Source organism: Chenopodium quinoa, unplaced genomic scaffold (assembly GCF_001683475.1).
Source record: "Chenopodium quinoa cultivar QQ74 unplaced genomic scaffold, ASM168347v1, whole genome shotgun sequence".
Taxonomy (NCBI): Eukaryota; Viridiplantae; Streptophyta; class Magnoliopsida; order Caryophyllales; family Amaranthaceae; genus Chenopodium; species Chenopodium quinoa.
Genome location: NW_018743331.1, coordinates 4,810,609 through 4,834,446, shown reverse-complemented (window position 1 = coordinate 4,834,446; position 23,838 = coordinate 4,810,609). Strand labels below are relative to the sequence as shown.

General features: G+C 35.0%; 2 protein-coding genes across 2 annotated transcripts in view; one reads left to right on the top strand and one right to left on the bottom strand.

Moving 5' to 3' along the window:
• LOC110737809 (histone-lysine N-methyltransferase ATXR4-like) overlaps positions 1–12,932 on the top strand; it is a 30,441-nt gene extending 17,509 nt beyond the window's left edge. Inside the window, exon 7 of the mRNA XM_021918154.1 lies at positions 12,267–12,932. Coding sequence (XP_021773846.1) covers positions 12,267–12,385 — 119 coding nt within the window. The 3' untranslated portion in view covers positions 12,386–12,932. The remainder of the gene's footprint in view (positions 1–12,266) is intronic.
• A 430-nt stretch (positions 12,933–13,362) lies between these two features.
• On the bottom strand, positions 13,363–15,834 carry LOC110737563. The gene is made up of 4 exons (XM_021917904.1): positions 14,677–15,834; positions 14,478–14,581; positions 13,629–14,358; positions 13,363–13,536 (listed from the first exon to the last, which is right to left on the bottom strand). Exons 1-4 carry the CDS (start codon positions 15,832–15,834, stop codon positions 13,363–13,365), a joined length of 2,166 nt encoding a protein of 721 aa, XP_021773596.1.
• Positions 15,835–23,838: the final 8,004 nt, after the last annotated feature.

Sequence of the window (23,838 nt, the reverse complement as noted above, 5' to 3'; positions counted from 1 at the left end):
AACAACCTCAATATTACCGGGATCTAGATTTATTATGTTGTGATTAATTTAGTGAACTCTAGCGCATCATCACAAGTATAGATAAAACCTAGCATGCATAATCTACTAATGCATAATAAAACATGACATAGTATGGCCCCTTAATCCTAAAAAAACTAATAAAGCAAAAAACTCCCACTTGAACCTTCATGGATCTCATCCACCTTGCTCCTTTGGGCCTTTACTCCATTGGCTTCTTGGATTAACTATAACCTGTAATACTATTCTATTCTATCTACTACTTAAATAAAATAAAATAAACTACAAAAATACTTAACGGTACGCAGACCGTATTTAGATAACAGAAATACATCACGATGCGCAGATCGTATTTAGAATCTATGGGCCATACTAGTCTATATATATATAGCAAAAATAATATCATATATTATAAAATTGACATATAATAAATCACTCAACATGCTTTCCTAAACTACAATATCGAATGTTCATAATTAAGGAAACATGGTGCCTAAATATCTCATATTTTAAACTGTAATTAGATAATATCATAATTTATTCGTGACCAATAATAAAATATCATATATTTTAATTTATGAGATGAAATCAAATCTTATTTTAATCAGGAAAGATAAATCATATTTATTCTCCATGATTATCCTAACTAATTTAGGAGATTCTCTTCTAATTACTTAGCCAATCACATAATTTAAAATCAATTATTTCCTAAAATAATTATGGGATAATCTCATTATTTAATCAATTATTATCCATACAGAATCTTTTGCTCAAATTATCCTAAAAACTTATCAAAATTAACAACTTTAACTTTGACAATTATCTTTCAAAAATTAAAATCTGATTATTAAATTTGAATTTTAAAATACATTAAAAAAAAATATTTGAAAACATGCACCAGGCACCGTTGTGTGGCCAGCCAAAGCCAGCCACGGTGGCCGTACACTGTCAGGTGTACCCTGTTGTGCAACGACGCACAACAACAGCAGCACTGCCACGCAACTGTTAGTGCTGTTGCTGCTCTCTCTGACCTGACCTGCTGCTCGCCCCCACCCTCCCTCTTGGACCACCACCGGCGGCAGCCACCGTGGCTGCGCCACCCAGCCGTGACTGCCACCCAAAAATAGCCCCAAAAATAATTTTTTTTTTTTTTGAGTTTTAATTTTATTTTAAACAGCACTTGTTATAATTAAATTAAATTGGTCCAATTAATTTCAAAATTAAATCACATTCAATCTCAAAATTAGGGTTCTTCATGAAATTAATTCTCTATTCAATTTAACACTTAAATTAAATAATTTGATCATGCAAAATTCACAATTTATACATGAAATCAAATAAATTAAATTTATGAAACATAAACTATTCAAAATTATTCAAAAACCAAAACACAAAATCAAAATTTAGGGTTAGGGTTTTGAATTTTTTCGAAATTAGGGTTTGGGGTTTCGAAAATTTTAAACCTAAAGAGGGCAAAATTCGGCATATTCTAGGCTAAAATTGAGCAAAATTAAACACTTTAATGATTCTATATGTTAAATCAACATTTAAAATAATAATAATTGACCCATTATTAAATTATTCTCCCTCTTAATTGAATTAAAATTTGTGGACAACAAAGAATTAGTATCAATATGTGTACATGCATAAGGCTAACTGATACCATTGTAGGACTTTAGATACTCTAAGCGGAATTGCATGAATCATATTTATAAGCATCTAATAACCAAGGTCTATGCATAACACACAAAGAATATATAATTATACCTTTGAAGCGTGCTTCCACGAGTGATCGAGCAAGAATAATAAGGAGAACTAGAACCCCAAACGTGATTCCTCTACTTGGTCCACGAGCACAAATTGAACCTCCACTAATGCTATTTAGTTGTGATTGAACCCTTTTAATCAACCTTCTACGGAGAGGAGAGGAACGAACTAACCACGAGCAACCACCACAAACACCACGCGCCGCCAAGGAGGGGCGGCCGTACGGATGGGAGAGAAGGGGAGGGCGTGCGTGAGAGAGAGAATAGGGTTAGGGAGTTTGGTTCCCTTGCTTCACAATTTACTGTACGGTTAATTGTGACTTTTCATCAAAACCTAGGCAAGGACTCTATTTATATATCCCATACATAACTAGAGTCCATGTGAAGCCCAAACACTTAACCCAATTCTAACTACACTAGCCTTCCCATTCACATGGCTTGTCATTACCTCACGAGGCCCATTAATGGGCCTCATATTTGTTCAATCCAATACCCTTGAGTGTGACCTCATAGGATCCATTCTATTGGGCTTTGGACTATTTGACTAGCCCAAAGGTCATTTATCATATCTAGCAACAGACAATGACGACCCAAAAAAATGAAATAATTATCTCCATAATAGTGATCCTTGATATATCTAGTAATTGCACTTGACGAAGACATAAATCCTTCAGCGGCGGCTAGTTAGTGGTGGTCGGTTTGCGATGATTGTTTAATCAAGCAAGAAAGAAAGAGAGGGAGAAGGAGAGGGCCGTGAGTTTGAGAAATAGTGAAGGGAGTTTTCTGATTTTGGTGTGAGGAATTTGTGAAGGATTTAGGGTCTATTTATAGTGTTTAGAGGGTGGAAAAGTTAGAGTTGAAGGTATGATATGGTTACTTGAAAATATGATAAGTTTTGGGGTTTGTTAAAGTATTTGAATCAAATTAAGTCTAGGTTAGTAATTGGGTATAAAAGATGAGTTTAAAAATTAGATAGAAGCTTATTTGATTAGAGGATTGGAAGGAGGAAGATAGGAATAAGAATAAAATAATAAAGAAGGTTTAATGGTTAAATTAAAATAAGATAAAAATCATAAAATCATAATAATATTTTTTTTTTCTTTTTTTTTAATAAATAGTTAAGACAAAAATCATAATTTAATTAAGGAAATTATTAATTTTTGATAATTAGTCAAGTTTATCATTAAAAATACAAATATATAGAATATTCTAGATAATATCAAAACCGAAATTAGTTGTAAATCATAAGGTAGAATATTAAAATAGTTATAATTAAACCAAGATAATTAAATATTATTAATTTTGAAGTCCGAAAATAATTTATTTTTCAAATAATTTAAATACTTATATTTTGGCGCTAAAATTTAAATTTATTTTGGCTCCAAATTCAAATAATTGAAGAATTTACTAAAATAATTAAGAAAGTATTTTCCAAAAATTCGGGGTATTACAGTCTATCCCCCTTAAAAGAAGTCACGAAACTTAGGGACATTTAATACATCAAATTAATACTCTAAATTATCTTGAATTAGTTAAAATTTAGTAAGTTTATGCACAACCTAAGGACTCGACTCACTGAAGACAAGCGCGAAACTTTATCGCATTCTACCCCCTTAAAAGGAAGTTATGTCCCCGTAACTTAACCACTCACCATGAAAAGGTTACGGTACTTTTTACACATTTCTGCCTCAGCCTCCCAAGTTGCTTCCTCAACCTTATGGTTCGACCGTAGAACCTTGACTATCTTCACATCCTTGTTTCTGGTGCTTCTTACTTTACTATCTAAAATTCTCACTGGTCTTTTTTCATAGGTTAAACTCTCATCTAGCTCAATTGCCTCCGGTTCTAGCACATGTGCAACATCGGGAACATACTTGCGAATCTGACTCACATGGAAAACATTGTGTACCCTTTCCAACTCGTTGGGTAAGTCCAACTTATATGCCACTTTCCCAACTTTCTGAAGAATTTCATATGTCCCAATGTACTTTGGGCTCAACTTCCCCTTTTTACCAAATCTCATTACCCCCTTCATTGGGGATGTTTTCAACAACACCTTCTCTCCTACTTGGTACTCTAAATCTCTGCTCTTCTCATCGGCATAACTTTTCTGTCTATCTTGGGCTGCTTTAATTTTCTCCTAGATCAACTTTACTTGCTTAACAGTTTCCTCGATCATTTCAAGCCCAAGTACAACGGTCTCACTTATGTCATTCCAACAAACTGGGCTCCCACATTTCCTTCCATGCAGGGCCTTAAATGGGCCATTCAAATGCTTGCATGATGACTATTATTATATGAAAACTCAATTAAGTCCAAGTGACCCTCCCATGAACCTTGATACTCCATTACACATGCTCTCAACATATCCTCCAAAGTCTGTATGCTCCTTTCAATCTTACCATCAGTTGCAGGGTGAAAAGTTATGCTCATCAATAGCTTAGTTCCCATGGCCTTTTGTAAACTTTGCCAGAAGTTAGACAGGAATCTCGAATCTCGATCTGAAATGATATCGTAGGTACTCCATGGTACTTCACCACAAACTTCACATATGCCCTCCCAACTGATCCATAAACCAAGTGCTTTTCATAGGTATAAAGGTTGCTGACTTAGTAAATCGATCCACAATAACCCAAATAGTGTCATTCCCTTCCTGGTCCTTGGTAATGCTCCCACAAAATCCATGGAAATCGAATCCCACTTCCACTTTGGTACCTCCAAAGATTGAACCATTCCTTGTGGCCTTCGATGCTCTATCTTCACCTTCTGACAAGTTAAGCATTTTGCCACAAACTCTGCTACTTCTCTCTTCATGTTTGGCCACCAAAAGATTTTCATATCCTTATACAACTTATCCCCTACAGGATGCATTGAATAAGGAGAACTATGGGCCTCCTCCATCTAAAGTCCAAAACCTGCCCTTCCTCATCTTCTCTTTTGTTGCCTTCAACTTCGAGTCTCTTAACTGACTTTCCCTAATCTCATCATAAATAGAAGGTTGCACTGCCAAGGCATTCAACATCTTACTAACCTTTCCGTGCTCCATCACTTCCAAATTCATCTTCTGAAATTCCACACACATGGTCCGGCAAAATCATCATATTCATCGAATGACTGGTTTTTCTACTTAAGGCATCAACTACCACATTAGCTTTCCCCTCATGATATTAGATATTCACATCATAATCCGTTATAAACTCCAACCAATGTCGAGTTCAACTGTGAATATGTTTGTAAGACTCTTATGATATGTGAAGATTTTACGAGTTACCCCATATAGATAATGTTTCCAAATTTTCACAGCAAACACAACCGCAGCTAACTCCAAGTCATGGGTTGGATAGTTCACCTTATGCGGTTTCAACTGTCTCGAACCATATGCAAAGACCCTTCGATTCTTCATTAAAACACATCCAAACCCCCGAACTTCGATGCATCACTATACACCTCATATTGCCCACTTTCATCTGCCAAAGCCAATACTTGTGCCGAGGTTAACTTGTCTTTCAAAGTATGGAATGCCTGTTCACACTCTTGGGTCCAAACAAATTTACATTCCTTCTTCATCAAATTCGTCATGGTCCTTGAAATCCTCGAAAAATCCTTCACAAATCTCCGATAATAGCCTGCCAATCCCAAGACACTTCAAACATTTGACACACTCTGGGTGTCGGCCATTCACTCACTGCATTGATCTTCACATGATCTACTGAAACTCCCTCCTTAGAAATCACATGACCCAAAAAGGCTACCTTTTCCAACCAAAACTCACACTTTGATAGCTTAGCATACAATTGGTGTTCCCTCATGAACAATACTTTCCATAAACGGTCCTCATGCTCCTCCTTATTCTTATAGTAGATCAAAATGTCATCAATTAAACCACTACAAATTTATCCAAATATAGCCTAAAGATTCGGTTCATCAAATCCATGAACACTGCAGGTGCATTAGTTAACCCAAATGGCATAACTGTGAACGCATAATGACCATAACGCGTCCTGAAAGCACTTTTGGGAATGTCTTGATCTGCAATTCTCAACTGATGGTAACCCTTTCAACTACTCAAATAAATCATCAATTCTAGCCAAAGGGTACTTATTCTTGACTGTCACAACCCCCGATAGTCTATGCACAACCTCAAACTTCCATCCTTCTTTTTCACAAACAACATTGGAGCAACCCATGGACAAGAAATAAGTCGAATATAACCCTTGTCCAACAAATCATCTAATTGAGTTTTCAATTCCTTCATCTCAGCTGGAGCCATCCTATATGGAGTTTTCGAAATAGGTCCAGTCCCCGGTACAAAGTCAATGGTGAACTCAACATCCCTCACTGGTGGCATACCTGGTATTTCATCTGGGAATTCCTCAACTACTGGAATACTCTCATTCTTCTCATCTTCCTTTCCCATTTCTTGAACATTACATATGTATATAGGATAACCCTTCCTGACACAATTTCGAAATTGCAAGGCAGAAATGATCTTGATCCTTGAACTCTTCCCTTCCTTCCTATAGGTCACTGTCACTTTACCCGGCATAACAATTTCACTTTTTGAGCAGCACAATTGATGCAAGCCTTATACTTCCCCACCCAGTCCATCCCCAAAATCACATCTAAGTCTTGCAACTCGAACTCAATCAAGTCTGAAGTAAACTCTACTCCAGCTATGGTGATAGATACCCCTTTATATAGCTTGGAACAATTCTTCACCTCCCCAATTAGAGCGGAAACATCTAGAGACACTAACACTGGACTCTCTAACTTTAATCTCTAGACTAGAGATTTTGATACAAAAGAATGAGACGCACCCTAATCAAACAAGACTTTAGCATTTCTAAGTCATCGGATGATGTATAGTCAAGATGTAAATGTGGAGGTGGTAAAGGTGGCATATCATGGTTTAGATTATTTAAGGTTTGTACTTCTTGTGGTGTAAGTCGAAGGGGAATTTTCAGCAACTGGGCTCAGGGTAAGCTCTAGTTAACCTCAGTGCAATGTAGGTCCGCCTTAAAATTAGTTAAGGTTCCTAGCCACTTTCCTTCATGTATATAGACTTTTGTATTCCCAACCCATTAGGTGTAATTAAATCCTTATACTTATTTATTAATAGTTCATATTTGGGTATGTTGGTAAGTAAACTTAGGCTAGAAGGATGATCCATGGTTCTTTGCCCATAAATTTCATATTCCTCTTTCTTTTTATATCAATAGCATGCCAAACAATATCCGTTATAAAGTCACGCACAAGTATAGCATCCGATTTTACTAGCTTTTCATCAAAGAAGTGTCTTCTAACAGTTTCCATCATCTGTGATAACATAAACTATTTAAGTAAACAATTCAAATTTCCTCAAAGATAAATCTAAAATAAACACCAATGGAATTTAAAATTCCATCATACAAATAGCTAGACGACCCTATACTAAGACTAATGCACATAAGTTGTTTTCAAATCAATTAATTTCAACTCATTTTGTTTTCGAAAATAATAATGTACTCGATTCATGATATTAGACGGTCGAGCCCGCATCTCCCAAGAAAGTTACCCACGGCATCAAGACACAGAGAGTCATACCCATTATAGGCCTCCGAAGAGAACTTGAGAATCCTTTTCTCAATCATCTTTTTAAATAAGAAAATAGTTTTACTTTCAAAGAATGCGAAACTCTATCGATCCTATATGCCCATCATAAGTCTACCCACAAATTTTATTTCTCAATTTTAATCTTTCTTAGACTCGGAAATCTGATACCACAACTTTGCAACACCCCCAAATCTCCCTCTACGTAAATACTATATTTATACGTATACAGTTACCGTAGAGATAGATTTGGGCGTATTACTGCCACATGAAAACGTAAAGCTTATTTAACTACTCAAAATGGCAGCGGAAATTAACTGACTTTTATTAATAATAACGAGAATAATTGTAATAATTGTTCCAAAATACTCCAATGAAAACATGTCTATTTCATAAATAAATTAACTCCTAACTAGGTGATCCCAATCCCAACTCAAGCATGCGCACGATTAACTCCACACCTGAAATTATATCTGCTTATCAATAATGGTAAAGAGGGTGAACCAAAACAAAAAGGAATACGGGTTAGCAAAACGCTAAGTGCATATAAGTGCAAGGCATGTAAATACTTTTATCAGGCAAACATGCTTTTGAGATAATAATTTCAATTTAAACATGCCAAATTATGACTTTCTCGAAATACATCACTTTTCAAAATTAGACTTCCCAAATTTAGAATTTCCAAAATTAAACCTTCCAAAAATAGTAATGTCCATCAATAGAAACTTTCTGAACCAATAGATTTCCAATTTATAAACTTACCAATTTAAGACATATTTTCAAAACCAATTTTCCCCACCTAAGTGTGCACACCCCCAAGCAAGTCAAACTATACTCGAGGAAAGACCAGATCATATAAAGTTCATGGTCCTAGTTAACCAATCCGGGTAGAGGTACAATAAAAATTAAATATTCAGGCCCATAATGAGCTACAAATTTTTAAATTAATTCCTTTAATTCAATAACTTGTAATCAAGTGATTTATAAACAACTTTTATTAATTAACACTTTTAAACATCAAACCTTTAAATTGTAGGATTATATTTTAACTCATCATGAAAATCAGTATTTCAAATTTTACATACGTAACATCTATTCAAACAAACATTCACCAAAACATGCATTCAAAACTTGTATCAAGGATTTAGCCACTTATACGTACCTTGGTAACAAGAAAATTAAGGTACGACTACACTTGACCACGATCGAGGGACTCCTCCTACACAATTAAAATAACCTTAATTGATATAAGGTTAACAAAATAAACACAAAACTATAAATAATACTCTACTTGTGCATGAACTACCAAAATATTAACTTATAAAATCAAACCTTTATAATGAGTTTATAGTAGTATTATCATAATAGTATTAGTGTAAAACATTATAGTTTACTTTAGAGTAATAATTTGTACTAATACCATGATAATAGTATTATTAGTTAAAAGTAATAATGATGGAAAGGAAATCACATTAGTACGTATCGTTATGGGTAGTATAAAACAAAAGTGTTAAGTTTGTGGTAAGTAAGGTAAGAGGACAGGGGGGAAGCGTAGCACCTTGCGGGCAGCAATGTTTGATGATGCAGGTAGGTGGTCGAGTGCTAGCTGTGGTTGCACGGAAGGGGGTGATAGGCGACGTAGATGGGCATCAATAAGGTGGCAGCGGCTAGTTAGTGGTGGTCGATTTGCGGTGTTTGTTTAAGCAAACAAGAAAGAAAGAGAGGGAGAAGAAGTCTATTTATAGTGTTGAAGGTATGATATGGTTACTAGAAAATATGATAAGTTTTGGGGTTTGTTAAAGTATTTGAATCAAATTAAGTCTAGGTTGGTAGTTGGGTATAAAAGATGAGTAGAAATATTAGATAGAAGTTTATTTGATTAAAGGATTGGAAGGAGGAAGATATGAATGAAAATAAGATAATAAAGAAGGTGTAATGGTTAAGTTAAAATAAGATAAAAATCACAAATTAATAATAATTTTTTTTTCATTTTTTTAATAAATAATTAATACAAAAATTATAATTTAATTAAGATGTAATAATTTTTTGCTCTTTGACTATTGATTTTCTCAAATTTTCTATTTCTCTCACATTTTAACCTGAAGCGGCCTAGGCGCAGTGCCTTGCACTTGGCAAAGGTGGTATGAGGCGCAACAAGGTGCGCGCTTTCTGTAGGTGCTTGCACCTGCAACGGTTAAAGCTCACTTTGTGACAGCATTGCTACCTTCCCTCTCATCACTTGTCCCAAACAATGGGAGCAACTTTGACTTGGGCGGTTTCTTATGAACCTTTGATTGCGGGAGACATCATTCCCGATGTAGAGGCCCCACCACTCGAACCCAGGAGAGCTACCACATCCGCCATACCCGATCACATGGTATGTTCTTCCTCTTCCTCCTCTCCTTTCGACTTTAAGGCCGTTTTTCGTAACATGAGCCTTATGCATTCTCAACAACTTGAATATCAAAGATATTAAGCACAACAATCTTACCAACACTAAGTTGAGAGGGTGACTTTCCCCTACCCCGACCGACCAATCCAAGATGGTCTGGTGTCGGGTTGACAGAACAACCAACCAACTTATCTGTATTAGCAAGGACCTCGTAGCTTAACTAGTTAGCTCCAATCTTTCCCACCTTATGACTACACCCAACCCGAAGGTAGCGATTATAAGGGCAACCCTAGCTATTTTCAATACCCGGCTAGTTGTAGGAGATCATCTTCCTTACCTCCTCTTTGTCCGGAGTCGCATGACAATTTATATAAGTGATAGGCCGTCGTCGAGCTTACCAAAGATAATAAACCTATCTTGGTCTCACTAAACTAATCGCAAGGGTAAGAAAAGGTCGACCCCAAGAAAGGCATTGGATCATCCACCGATATGTTATCGTTTGAATAAGCTAAATCAAGTCAAGTTTGGTTTAAGTTTTTTTATTAACTTTTACTAGTTCAAATCAACTAAAGGCTAAGAGGAGATTAACAATATTAAGAGAAGTCTAAGACTCGGGCTACACCACTCAACTTCATCACAAACCGCAATTAGCATGCATAATAAGGTAAATTAGGGAATAAATTGTAGGAAGTCATCTATGGCACCCAACTACTCTCTCAAGCTAGAGGGATTACTTGAGCAAAGGTCATAACCTACTCTCGTGCTTACAAGCATGAAACAAGTGTTAAAACGTTAGCACAATGACAAGAACATTCCCTTGACAAGAAATTCCTATTCTCATGTCATTTTAAGTCAATTAAACGTAAGGGAGCTAACTTTACTTCATCCCTCAATCTTTCATTGAGAAAGCTTGGATAAATAGTTCTAGCAATGGTCATATCCCACGGTCGCCCAAATCGAGGCTGCACTTAAGCTCTCAATGCACCACGGTTGCAAGGCCTTTGAGCATGATCACCCTTCACCCAGCAAGTGGCTTTCTGACATCCAACACCCCCACACCCGGGGCCAAGCTCCGTCCGGTTCACAACTGACTCCTACGCCAAAAGTTTGGCGTGTCTGCCTGCTCCCGGCGCTAGCGCCAAGATACCAACGCGAATGCTCGGCACACGTCGTCTAGTGCCAGGGTCTTGTTCGCCAGCATGCCCAATGCTAGGATGGTGCGCCACACTCGCTCACAAGGCCTAGCACCCGCACGTGTCAGCACTAAACGACAAGGCCATGCGGCTCCTCGCGTCAAGCCGCATTCGCCTGGTAGCAAAGGCTAAGGCTCGCGCGAGCATACTTGGTTGCCCCGGCTAGAAATGCCTGGCTTAGCTATGTTTGCTTGAAGTGCTCACCAAGGGTTGGGGCTACGTGCGCGCGGATTTGATCAGCCCGCACCCCCTGATCGCCAAGGCAGTGTCTAGGATGCGCACCCAGCACCCAAACCAGCACGCCGCACTCCTTTATTCACCCAGCGCTAGCCGCTAGGCCAAGCTGTGAGGTGTCGTATGCGCACGCCAAGCCCAGGCATGCCGGGTTCGCCCTACCACCTGGTTTGGCCACTCCGTCTGCCTTAATCTAGACTATCTAGTAACTTAGTAACGGAAGAGGTTCAATGGCAGAAGGTAAGTGTAGTCATTAGTATTTATTGACAAACTACTTAAATAGGAGATATTGCTCCATTGATATGCTCAGCACCAGTGTGTCTTGAATTGATTCCAGAATATAGAGAAATTTCTTGAGCTGAACTGCTGAAGGGATTTGTTTACTCTCCATTGTTAAACAACTTAGAAGAGAAGATTGTTCACCAGTCAGTCAGTCGCCTCAAATTTGACCTATGTTTCCTTGCTTGTGTCAGCACTATGGGTACTAAAATACATGTTTTATTTGTTTTCCCTGAGATTTTGTTTCCTGGATTTGAGAAACTGCCTCGTTTATTAAAAGAAGCAGCATTAGGTTTCTGTACTTTTTTCTTTCTCCCTTAATTCTGGACAGAGCGCAAATGTATGACAGCAAGGTATCCCAAACTTTCACCTGGACCCCATACAAGAGAAAATACTAATAAAGAACTTGGGAAGAGGAGGGTGGGTACAAAATACAAGAGAAAATACTAATAAAGAACTTGGGAAGAGAAGGGTGGGTACAATTATAACTCTTTTAAGCAAAATAAACCATTTTACTGGTATGATGTTCATTTATTTGACATGATGAATGCTTCCCTGTTGCATAAATTGTCAAATGTCAAGTGTAATCCAGTGCAGGTTGGAATTTCGAGCAGAACTTATTTTTGCTATGGAACTGGCTTGAGTATTATAATATCATTTACTCTGTATTTGTGCCAACATTGTTAAATAATATTTTCTACTACGTATTAATAATTTAATCATTAGGGATTCTAGGCCTATCCATTCCCAGTATTAAAAAAAAGTTCTGAAATGCTTATATTGATGTTACTGCAGGTGAAGAGCTTCGGATATGTTATATTGATGCTAGTTTAGATCATAATGCTCGCCAAGATATTCTTCTAGGAGGATTCGGTTTCAAGTGCTCGTGTCCTCGCTGTTTATCCGGTGACTAGTGATCCATAACTACTTTATTATGCTTGTGAGGAAATCCCATGATTTCATCATCTTTTCTTGCCATTGAATGCATATCGTTACATATTAAGGAGGATTTAGGAAGTAGGAACTGCATGCAGTTTTGCAAAAAATAGGTGGAAAGATTCGTCGTCATTGGGAAGATTTGAAAAAAGCACAAGACAACAATCGTGGACTACTGAAGTACTGAACAACAATATTAGCTAACTCCTAGCAATTTCTATCAAATGTGTGTTTGGGTGTTTAAATAGGAATATCCTCAAAATTAAACAATTTAAGTGAAACCCCAGTAAAGGGAATATCTTCGAAAAATTAAAAATTACTATTGCTGTTTTTTTTTATTAGAAATTGTGCAATCAACAGTATGCTAATGTGGAAATATAGGCATTAACTCAGAACTAACAAAGAAGAATAACAAAGGACACAAGAAAAATTTATATGGATATTCTTCGTCAGAGATAAATAAAAGCCAAAAACTCTGCACTAAAACTATAATCAATGTAAGAGATGATGGTATAGGTAAAAACCAAAAACTTAGCACTAAAACAGGAATCTTCTCCTCATTGGTTCTTTAACCTCTCTAATAAGAGAATTACAATGAGAATTATATTCTTGAATGACTAAATAAACTATCTATATTAGAAGACAATAGTTTCCAAACATTCATCTAGCAATATCTTTTTGAAAATAGGGCTACATGGTCGTGTATAGTTTACCACACAGTAGTGTAGTGTCCTAGTGTAGTCTAATTTGTGTGATGTTCTAGCGTTAAGGTACATGTTTGTGTATTCCTTTTTTTTTTTTTTTTTTTTTTTTGGACAAGAGGTTCTAATAAACAATAAAACACACCAAAGAAAACACAAACAAACTAAAAGGACCAAAAAAGAAACTGTCATTGACGAGCCTTCACAGCCAACCAGTGAGCAGGGGAAACCCATTGACGTGGAACCTTGTAGATCTAACAAGCTGTGAACTTCAAAAGAGCAGAGCTAATGTCCCGAAGTAACCAAACATAGGCAACATCTGCGGAGCGTACATGAGAAACAAGGGAGATAAGAACACCACAGTAAGTGCAGATAAGGAGGCGACGAACACCTCTCCGAAAGGCCATATGAAGACCTCCTAAACAGGCCTGCAATTTTTCTTGAAGAGCAGAGGAAGTCTGACAAGCTTTCGTACACCATCCTAACAATCTATCCGAAGAGGCCTCCCGAAGACACCAACCAATACTAGCACACAGTTGTCCACTGCCAACCAGGCACCATCAAACATAAGACACACATCAAGATCATCAGAAGGATCCCCCCGCAAACAAGCAATCTGTAAAGAAGGGGAAATAAGAGGGATAGGTCTCCTTAGATTGACAGCTCGGGAACGAAAATCTCTGTCAACCCAAGCAGCAGCAAGCTGGAGAACCGAGGCAGGAGAGCAAGTCGCCTGATTAAAAATGATGTGATTACGAGTAAGCCACACAGCCCAAAGCAAGGAGAAAAGAGTAGTTAACCCTTCCCAATTGCTAGAGGCAGTAAACCCTGAAACCAGATTAGCGAACCATATATCGGACGGCTTTGCACTGAGCAAATGTCTATCAAAACCCATAGGACCACAAACCAGCAGGTGAGCAGAGAAGGAGCAATCACAAAACAAATGAGATATTGTCCCATGTTGATTACAGAACACACGCATCGAATTCACAAGCAACCCACGGTCTCGCAAGACTGAACAAAGGGGTAATGCATTATGAAGCAATTTCCACCCCAACATTTTAAACTTAGGAAGAATAGGGAGACCCCAAAAGCGTTTCCACCAATTCGGAGGAACTGAAGCAGAGGCAATTGAAGCAGAGAGTTGCCTAATCAGCAAAGCATACGCCGATTTGGTAGAAAACGCGTCATCTCTAGTAAACTTCCAATAAACAAAGTCATCCATCAGCTCTTGGGGGTCGTTCCATAGTCTGAATACAAAGAGCAGTAGGATCATCAAAGAACCGATGAACTAAAGACGGATCCCACGCATAAGAACGCGAATTAAAATTAGAAGAAACTAGAGTCAGTAAGACCGACTCAGAAATACCTTGTTTGAATCGAACTGGACCCAGGAACCCAAGAGTCCTTAGTAAGCCGAACCTGAACACCATCAAGCTCAGACATCCCCAAGAAGGACGAGGGATCTTGTCCCTACCCAACAAGCGAAGACAGGGATATTTTAAGAACATTAATCTGGAGACCAATAACTGAGGATGTTGAATCAGACGCCAACTCTAGCGAGCTACAATTGCTGAATCAAAACAGCCTAGACTTCGTACACCTAACCCACCTAATCCTTTAGGCAAATGGAGAAGAAAAGCCGAACGCAAAGCTAACCCTCGAGAAGTAGAAGAAGAACGCCACCAAAATCTAGCCAACATTTGATCAATCCAGGCACAAATCGAAGCCGGAATCTTAAACACTGATAAAACATGATTGAAGGAAGCAATCATGACATAGTTAATGATAACCAGCTTCGTTGCAACAAAAAGATGAAGAGATGCAAAATCCAAAAGGCGATTAGAAATCTTATCAATCAGATAAGAGAACTGTGAAACCTTTCCACGACCTAAATCCACAGGTAAACCAAGATAAGAGCTTAGGGAAGGCTTATGCTGGAGCTTCAAACATTGGGCTAGATATTCCTTATAATCCTGAGGCGTATTTGGACTAAACTTATCAAAGGATTTTTGAAGGTTGACAATTTGGCCAGAAAGCTCACAAAATTCCTTGAGAATGTCCATTAAATGGTCACAAGATGGAGGAGAAACCTGGAAGAACAATAAAGATTCATCAGCAAAAAACAGATGAGTAATAGAAGGAGCCCCTCTCGAAATGCGAAGTCCCTGAATAAGAGAATGTTCTTCCGCCCAAACTAGAAGAGCGGACAAAACTTCCATACATAAAACGAACAAATAGGGAGAAAGTGGATCCCCTTGGCGCAAACCACACTGAGGCAAAAACGAAGCAGAAGGAGAACCATTGACCAACACTTGGTAAGACACCGAGGTAACACACTGTCGAATAATGTGAATCCAGTAAGACGGAAACCCAAATTTCTTTAAAACCCGAAATAAGAAGTCCCACCTAACCCGATCGTAGGCCTTATTCATATCCAACTTTAACGCAGCATAGAATCGCTTTCGAGCCTTTGAAGCATTCATAAACGAGAGAAGTTCATGAGTGATTAAACCATTGTCAGACATGAGACGACTAGGAACAAAAGCATTCTGATGATCTGACACCAAGAAGGAAAGTACCAAGCGAAGGCGACCGGTGAGGCACTTCGCTATGCACTTATAGAGAACATTACAAAGACTTATCGTACGATATTGGGAGACAAGCTCAGGATGTTCAACTTTTGGAAGCAATGTCAGAAAAGTACGATTCCACTCCTTCAACATATAGTCGTGGGCAAAAAAATACTGAACAGCCGGAACGATGAAAGGACCAACCTCATCCTAGTGAATCTTGAAAAAAGCCGACGAAAAACCATCCGGACTAGGAGATTTATCATCATCAATACTAAACAGAGCCTTTTGTATCTCCATGGAAGAAAAAGGAACAAGTAAACTTTGTCGCTGGGCATCAGAAAAGGACAATAAGTTTAGTTGTTCCCACTGCCAGGAATCCACATCCAGCGGAGAAGGTGGGGAAGAATACAAATCCTGGTAAAAAGATAAACCCAGAGCTCGAATACTAGCTGGATCAGAATGCCAAAGACCATTCGCATCCTTTAAACTAACAATCAAATTTCGTCTGCGACGGGCCTGTATATAAGAAAAAAGTAGTCTAGAATGATTCTCCCCTAAGGCATCCCATTTAACCTTCGCTCGTTGTGTATTCCTTCTACACGACCGTATGGCACCTCAAAATATCGTGTTATTCGTCCCCTTCTCCAAATGTTCTTCTAGTCAAACCATCTCCTCATACACAACAAAGATTTGGCATAACTTGATCTAATTTAACCAATTCTAAAATAATTAAGTATTTACATTACCCAAAATCCGAAATATTTCAAATGTTTATGAGTTTATCATATATCATTATATCGGATATCCAAAAATCCAAAAATCCAAAATTTCATTTCCAATTCGATATTTGTAATTTTCATATTGGATATTCGAAGCTTCAAATAATTTTGCTCGAGCCTAACATAATGAATTCTCACCTCCAAGTACTTATACTATGGAAGATTCAACCTTGTGACATCCAAGTGGTAACTTGTAAGGTAAACTCCAACCAAATACAATAACGACCTATTTGCACTATTCACATACTCACACTCAACTTTGATTGTTTTTTGTGATTTATACGTAAGAGGAAGTATAAACAGTGATAGTGTGAATGAATTTGTATGTCAATTTGGAGAAAAAAAAAAAGTGAAATTCCCTGTTTCTCATAGTGAGAAACGAAATTTGTTTCTCATGGAGGCATTTTCGTGAATAAATCAACAACGTTTTCATTATTGTGGGCTCCACAATTGAATAAAGTTGTTGGTTTATTTACAAAAATGCCATGTGAGAAACAAATTTTGTTTCACTATGAGAAACTAGGGCTCCCTCAAAAAGGGGGGGGGGAATAATTTTTATTTTCATGATCACTCAAGATGATCCCAAATTGTCTATATTTCTTCATAAATTTCCATTCTCAATCAATAACACCTCCCAAGTGGTAATGGATAGTAATTTTTTACAAAAAATGAAGAAAAGAGATTGTGCTCCCATGGAGATTATATATTGTATTTTATAATAAATTACACCTCTACCCTTTTTGTTTCATAATAACACAACAGTAGAGAGGGCACAAAATTTTAGAAACATTTTAGGGTGTGACCAAATGAAAATTTTTGTCATTTAAAGCATAGTTGGTGGAGATATATTTACGAGTAATTATTATTAGGAGAAAGAAAATTTAAAAAAAAATAGTATAAATGAGGTTAGAAAATTAAAAAAAAAAAAAAAAAAAACAGTATAAATGAGGTTAGTATAAGAGAAATACTCCCTCTGTATTTTATTACTTGCTCCATTTTCTCATAAGCACGTATGCAGATGTAAATCTTTGATAATTAATATCTTTAATTATTAATAAGTATAATTATAACAATAGAAAATTAATAATCTATTCATTGAGACTATTATTTCAACAAGTACCCACAAGTCTATATTCTTTTTCTTATATAAATCACAAACATTAGTCAAAGTAGGTCAAATGAATAGTATAAATGGAGCAGGTAATAAAATAAGGAGAGAGTAATAAATAGTTGTGGCTTGTGGGTACTTGTTACGAAATAAGAAAAATATTGCAATTATTACAAAACTGACGGAAAAAGAAAGTGTTGCAATTATTACAAAATAAAAGGAATATTCCCTTCGTTTTGCAATAATCGCAACAGTAGGATATGCATTTAGTGAGGACTAAAAGAGAATATTTTATAATGAAAAGTATAGTTAGCAAGAGAGAGATACAATTAAAAAAAAATGTAAGTGGGTTTGGTAGCAAACAGAAATAATAATAAAATATTTATAAAAGTGAGGTTAATGATAGAGTAAAATATTAAAATAATAATGGGTTATTATCAAATAAGATAGTGTTGCAATTATTATAAAACGGACATAAAAGTAAAGTGTTGCGTCGTTGCGATTATTACGAAATGGAGGGAGTAATATGTCCCTATTATCGCAATTTATTACTGACTGCATGCTCCCTGTTTCATAACAGATGTCTCAATTTGACTTTTATGTTATTCGCCTACACTACTTTGACTAATGTCTGTATTTCATACTCCTTGCGTTTCTTAATAATCTCAAATACTTTGATTTTTGTATTATTCATATGTTTAATTTGACTATATTTTTTTTGACAACATAAAAATAATAATAATAATAAATAAATAAATAAAAACATATTTGTCATGTAAAATATTTTCAGCGCTTTTTTTGGTGTGGCCAGCCACGACGTGCTGCAAGCTGACACACACCAAAACACTGATCGACTAGCCATTGACCGACTGAGTAACCCCCTGACCTGCCAAGTGATAACCCTGGCTACATCGTGTAGCCAACCACATGGAAATTTATGAAATATTTTTGGATTAGTTTTTATGTATATTTTCATTATATGAACTTTTTATATTTTTTAATAATATATAATTAAAAATTAATGATCATAGTTCTTCATTGACATGTGTGTCAGTTAATATGTTACGATTATTATGAAACGAAAGGAGTACATAAGATTAAGCATATTCACGTAGATTTTTGTTAGAATAGCCTAAATGTCTCGTTTTCAAATATAAACTTTTTATATTTATACTTATCGATAATTTAAAATATTGTTAATCAAACTTACGCGTTAGCAAATACTCCGTATATCGGTTAAAGTAGGACATTTATTTTAAAACAAAATACTCCCTCTAATCAGTGTTTTAATAAATAAGTGTTACTCTATCAAATGCGACTGTATTTTAATAAATGTTACACTTCTATTTTTGGCAAAAAGCTACAGTATATTTTAATATTATATATTTCTCCTTTTATAGTCTCCACCTAAACCCAATTCTACTTGTTTTTTTATTATTTCTTTTATATCACATAAACTATTAACTCTACTATCTTTCTTTTATAATTTTTTATTACTTTAATTACCCTCATTAATCTCTTATATTATTTAAATCAATTAAATTGCCTAAAATTATAAATGGGTTAAAAATTAACACCTATAAAAGCACGGATGAAGTATGAACAGACTGTAAATAAAAAAATAAAAACGAGGTGATAAGTTGATTAGACACTAGTGCCTGCTCTACATGGAAACAAATAATTAAAGAACAAAAAGAAAAGAGAAAAATTACAAAAGCTGCTAAATTTGCAGAATCAAAGACTAGTACTAGTACTAATATATGCATGTATGTCTAATCACATCAACGAGGGGCGCGCAATGCTTGCTAGCATTAAGTTGTGGTCTTGGCTGCTGCTGCACTCTTTGGTCATTTCATATTATCATAGTCTTGCTGTTACTCATTTGGGCGTCTTTATTAGTCTTGCAACTAGCTAATAAAGCTATGAAAAATAGAACTCCTAGTAGTTGAGTTTTCAACGAATTCTACGGATTAACTTTTCAATTTTTAGCCTTTTTTGGTTGATTTTTGGAACGTGCAATGTTACTTACAGCTGGTTTTGGAGCCAACGTACGATGGTAAATTGGTAACATAACTTCTTCGTTGGGTACAAATTGTACAACCAGAAAGATAGAACTCATTCAAGAACTGGTTTTACCATTAGTTATTGAGGGCGGGACTTACAATTTATTTTTTATTCAGAGAAGCTGCAAATTAAAAGTGCAAAGACATTGTTTAACTAGTACCAGTAGATGAGATTTGAGCACAAGTTTTTTTTAATATTACTAGTACTCGGTATTCCTCAAGATTTTAATCAATTAATCTACTTGATCATATACAAAGTGAGACTTTTATTTTGGGTCCAAGACTTCCAACTCAAGTTTATTTCATTATTTTTAAATATCAAAAACAAATACTACGCAGCTTTTGTCAATACAATGCACAATACAATGCACAATTTCATAATAATAAGATTTATTAATAATGATAGTCAATTTAAACAGAGTCAATCGAAATTAAATGATTTATGTAACACCTTTTTTTTTTTAGATTTGAATTTCATTTAAAGTCTACTCTTAAAATTCTTATGTGTTGCATACATATATAAAATTATTAAAGAATTTCATTTTTTTTAATAGAATTTTTTACAAATATAAATAGCATTTTGGAGGCAAAAAAAAATTTCAAAATTAGCAAGTGTCCTATCCGGTGATTACTTTATTATGTGTTATGTATAGATTATAGATTGTTAAAAATTTCCAAAAAAATAATGGAACAAGTAATAAATTACGATGGCAAAAGGAAAGTGGAGCGTAATAAAATATGGAAGGAGTAATTCATAATTCATAAGCAAAGACATTGTTTAACTAGTACGAGTAGATGAGATTTGAGCACAAGTTTTTTTAATATTACTAGTACTCGGTATTCCTCAAGATTTCAATCAATTAATCTACTTGATCATATACAAAGTGAGACTTTGATGCACGGTTTGTTTGTATTTTTTCAAACAAAATATTTTACTAAATTTATATTTATCTGATAAACTTTGTGATATTCGCTTGTTTCCTACTTGAATTTTTTACTATAAATGAATTATTAATTTTGTTTTTCATATTTAGATAAAAAATCCTAATATAAAGAGATAATATTTTATTTCACAAAGTTTCATATATGATTGGTCACGCCGTGTGGTCGGGATTATTTAGTCAGGGTTACTCGGTTGGTCAAGGGTTACTTAATCGATCAGGGGTTACTCGCACGATCAAGGCTACTTGGTCAGTGTTTTGGTGTGTCTCAGCCGTCACACGATATGGCCAGCCACACAGTAAACGCGTTGATTTTATTTTTATAATTAATATAAAATTTTAGATCTAAAATAAATTGCAATTCTTTTTTTCATTGGCTAAAAATATAACATTTTCCTATGTGACGCTCTGATAAATTTTTATTTATTATTATATTCCTACGTAGCGCTTTAAATAAACTAATCTTACATGGCATAATCCTATTGTAGCGTTTCAAAAATATTAATCCTACGTAGCGCTTTAAAAAAACTAATCTTACGTGGCATAATCCGATTATAGCGTTTTAAAATTATTAATCCTGCGTGGCGCTTTAATAATTTTGTAAAAACTAAAATCCTACGTGGCGCTCTAAAAACTCGGGAAAAAACTCCCTTTTATATAATCCTACGTAGCGCTTTAAAAAAACTAATCTTACGTGGCATAATCCGATTGTAGCATTTTAAAAATATTAATCCTGCGTGGCACTCTAATAATTTTTAAAAAATTAAAATCCTACGTGGTGCACTAAAAACTCGGGAAAAAACTACCCTTTATTATTATTATTATATATATATATATATATATATATATATATAAGATTTCCAATTTAAAAAGATAATATTTTATTTTTATAATAAATTTAAATTTTTAATTTTAATCTTACGTGGCGCTTTAAAATAAAAAAGCCTACGTGGCATAATCCTATAAGTTACGCTCTAAAAATACTAATCCTAGATGGCACTCTAATTATTTTTTAAAATAAAAATCTTATGTGGCTCTCTAAAATCTTAGGAAAAAACTCTCCTTTATATATATATATATATATATATATATATATATATATATATATATATATATATATATATTAGATTTTCCATTTTTGTTTGTCTTGTGAGATATTTGATGCGTTTGCAAGCGTAAACAATAAAAATTAAATTAAAAAAAAAATCGAGTAAATAAATACTTCCCTCTTTTTTTTTTTTTTGAAAAGTAAGATACGGGAAAATTAGGAACGTCTTCTCGAAAGACGTTAACCTAATTTATCGAAAAGTAAAAAATAAGAAAATTTGTTATCCATGATGGGTCGATATCTTGATGCGTCGGCGTAGAATAGCCTAGAGAGGCAACATAATCTGCTGCTCGATTTCCTTCACAATAGATATGCTGAGAATCAAAAGCCGAGAAAAACTGCAAAATCATTTTAGTGGTCGTTTGGTTCACTAAGTTGGAATGGATTGGTATGAATTCTCATACTTGGTTGGTATGGATTCTATCCCATACCAATCTAAAATTGTTTGGTTTAACTATGGAATAGATTCTCATACTTGAGTGGTGGTATGGATTATGAATCCTTAGGGGAGGAAGTGGGTATGAGATTCCAATGGAATTGGGTAGAGTTAGAATTCCACAAGTATGAGATTCCATACTTAAATAGTCCAACCAAACAAATAAAATCATGGAAATCCATTCCAACTCATTCCAAAAAATTCAACCAAACAGTCCCTTAATGTCATCTATGAGCAGATGCAGCTTCCATGGGCAGCTAAATCTTCCCTCCATTTTGATAGGCATAGTTGATAAAGTAAAAACTCTAGCTGGCTACTAGAATTAAGTGTTTATGTTCTTATGAGTTATGACACCCGGTGCACCTATTATAAAATTTGATGTACAAGGCCATAACCCTTTTCATCATTATTTGCAGGTTGTATCAAAGTTGCTTTGGGTGGCATTTAATAAGACCAAATGCCAAGAACTCAAGAAGGGTACTCATTAATTGTGGCCTTGTGGGTGGTATCAACCTAGAGGGAGTGAGGGAGCCCTATTCATCATATTCATAAATAAAATTCATTAATTAAGTTGCAAAATCGTAAATAAATCAACAAAAATGTTTAGTTATTATGGTATATATTTTTGTAACTATACCAACAATTATGGGGTCCATATTTAATATAAGTTGTTATTAATTTAAAATTTTACCATTGGATAAAACAATATTTGTTTATCAAGGTGATAAACTTTTTTTTTTTTTTTGTTAACATAACTTTGGATATGTTGTACTTACATCAAAACAAACAAAAATATTGCATAGTAAATTGTTGCAGCTATAGAACAACAAAGGAGTTAAGGTCAAATACGGTCCCTAAACTAACGTATTTGTAGCATTTCAGTCCCTTCAACTATCGATCCGAGTGAGGCAATTTGGTCCCTTAGCCACCAAGGAGTACTATTTCCAGCCAAATAATTTAGGGACCTTGTCTAGTCATCAATAGTTTAGGGACATGTAATGCATACTTAGCAATAGTTTAGGGACTTTGTCTGCTTAGTCATCAATAGATTAGGGACTTCCCTAAAAGATGCTTATTGTTACAAGAAAAAAATGCTAACAAACTAAATCAGTTAATAGTTTAGGGACAACAAATAATTATCCAAAAATTCGTTTTGTTAATATATATATATATATATATATATATATATATATATATATATATATATATATAGTTGTTACAAAATGATTTTGGCTATATATTGTTGTACATTCTTCAGATTGTTGTTGATCATCCAAAATTTTCATATGCTCAAAAAATTTGTTGCGGGTGCATTAGGAACTCAAATACCATGTACCTACACATATAATTATCTCAATTAGGAACGATGATATGAATTATTTTTACAATTGTGGCAGTTTCATTGGTTTTGTATGTTATTAAAAAGCATGAAAAGTAATTATATTTGCATTTACAATTGATGGTATCAATTAATTAATCAACAATAAAAAATAAAAAATAAAAAAATTCACATCAAAACTCTAAAAATTTCAAACCATACCTCACAAAAAGTTCATATGATTGTGAACATCATAGATAAGCATAATTTAAGTAAATCAACAGCAAATTCACATTAAAACTTTAATAAATTCAAACCCTAACTCATCATTTTTCGTAAATAAAAAGGGCATAAACTGAAAAAAGATAATAATAAGATCAGATGATTCTCCAACTTCCCAC

Coding starts and splice junctions, on each gene's coding strand:
- LOC110737563 (XM_021917904.1), bottom strand. CDS start 15,834: ATGTTGAAGGAGTGGAATCGTACTTTTCTGACATTGCTTCCAAAAGTT. Junction 14,582..14,676: donor GCTGTTTTGATTCAGCAATT/GTAGCTCGCTAG, acceptor CTTGTTGGGTAG/GGACAAGATCCCTCGTCCTT. Junction 14,359..14,477: donor TCCAGTTCGATTCAAACAAG/GTATTTCTGAGT, acceptor CTTTGTATTCAG/ACTATGGAACGACCCCCAAG.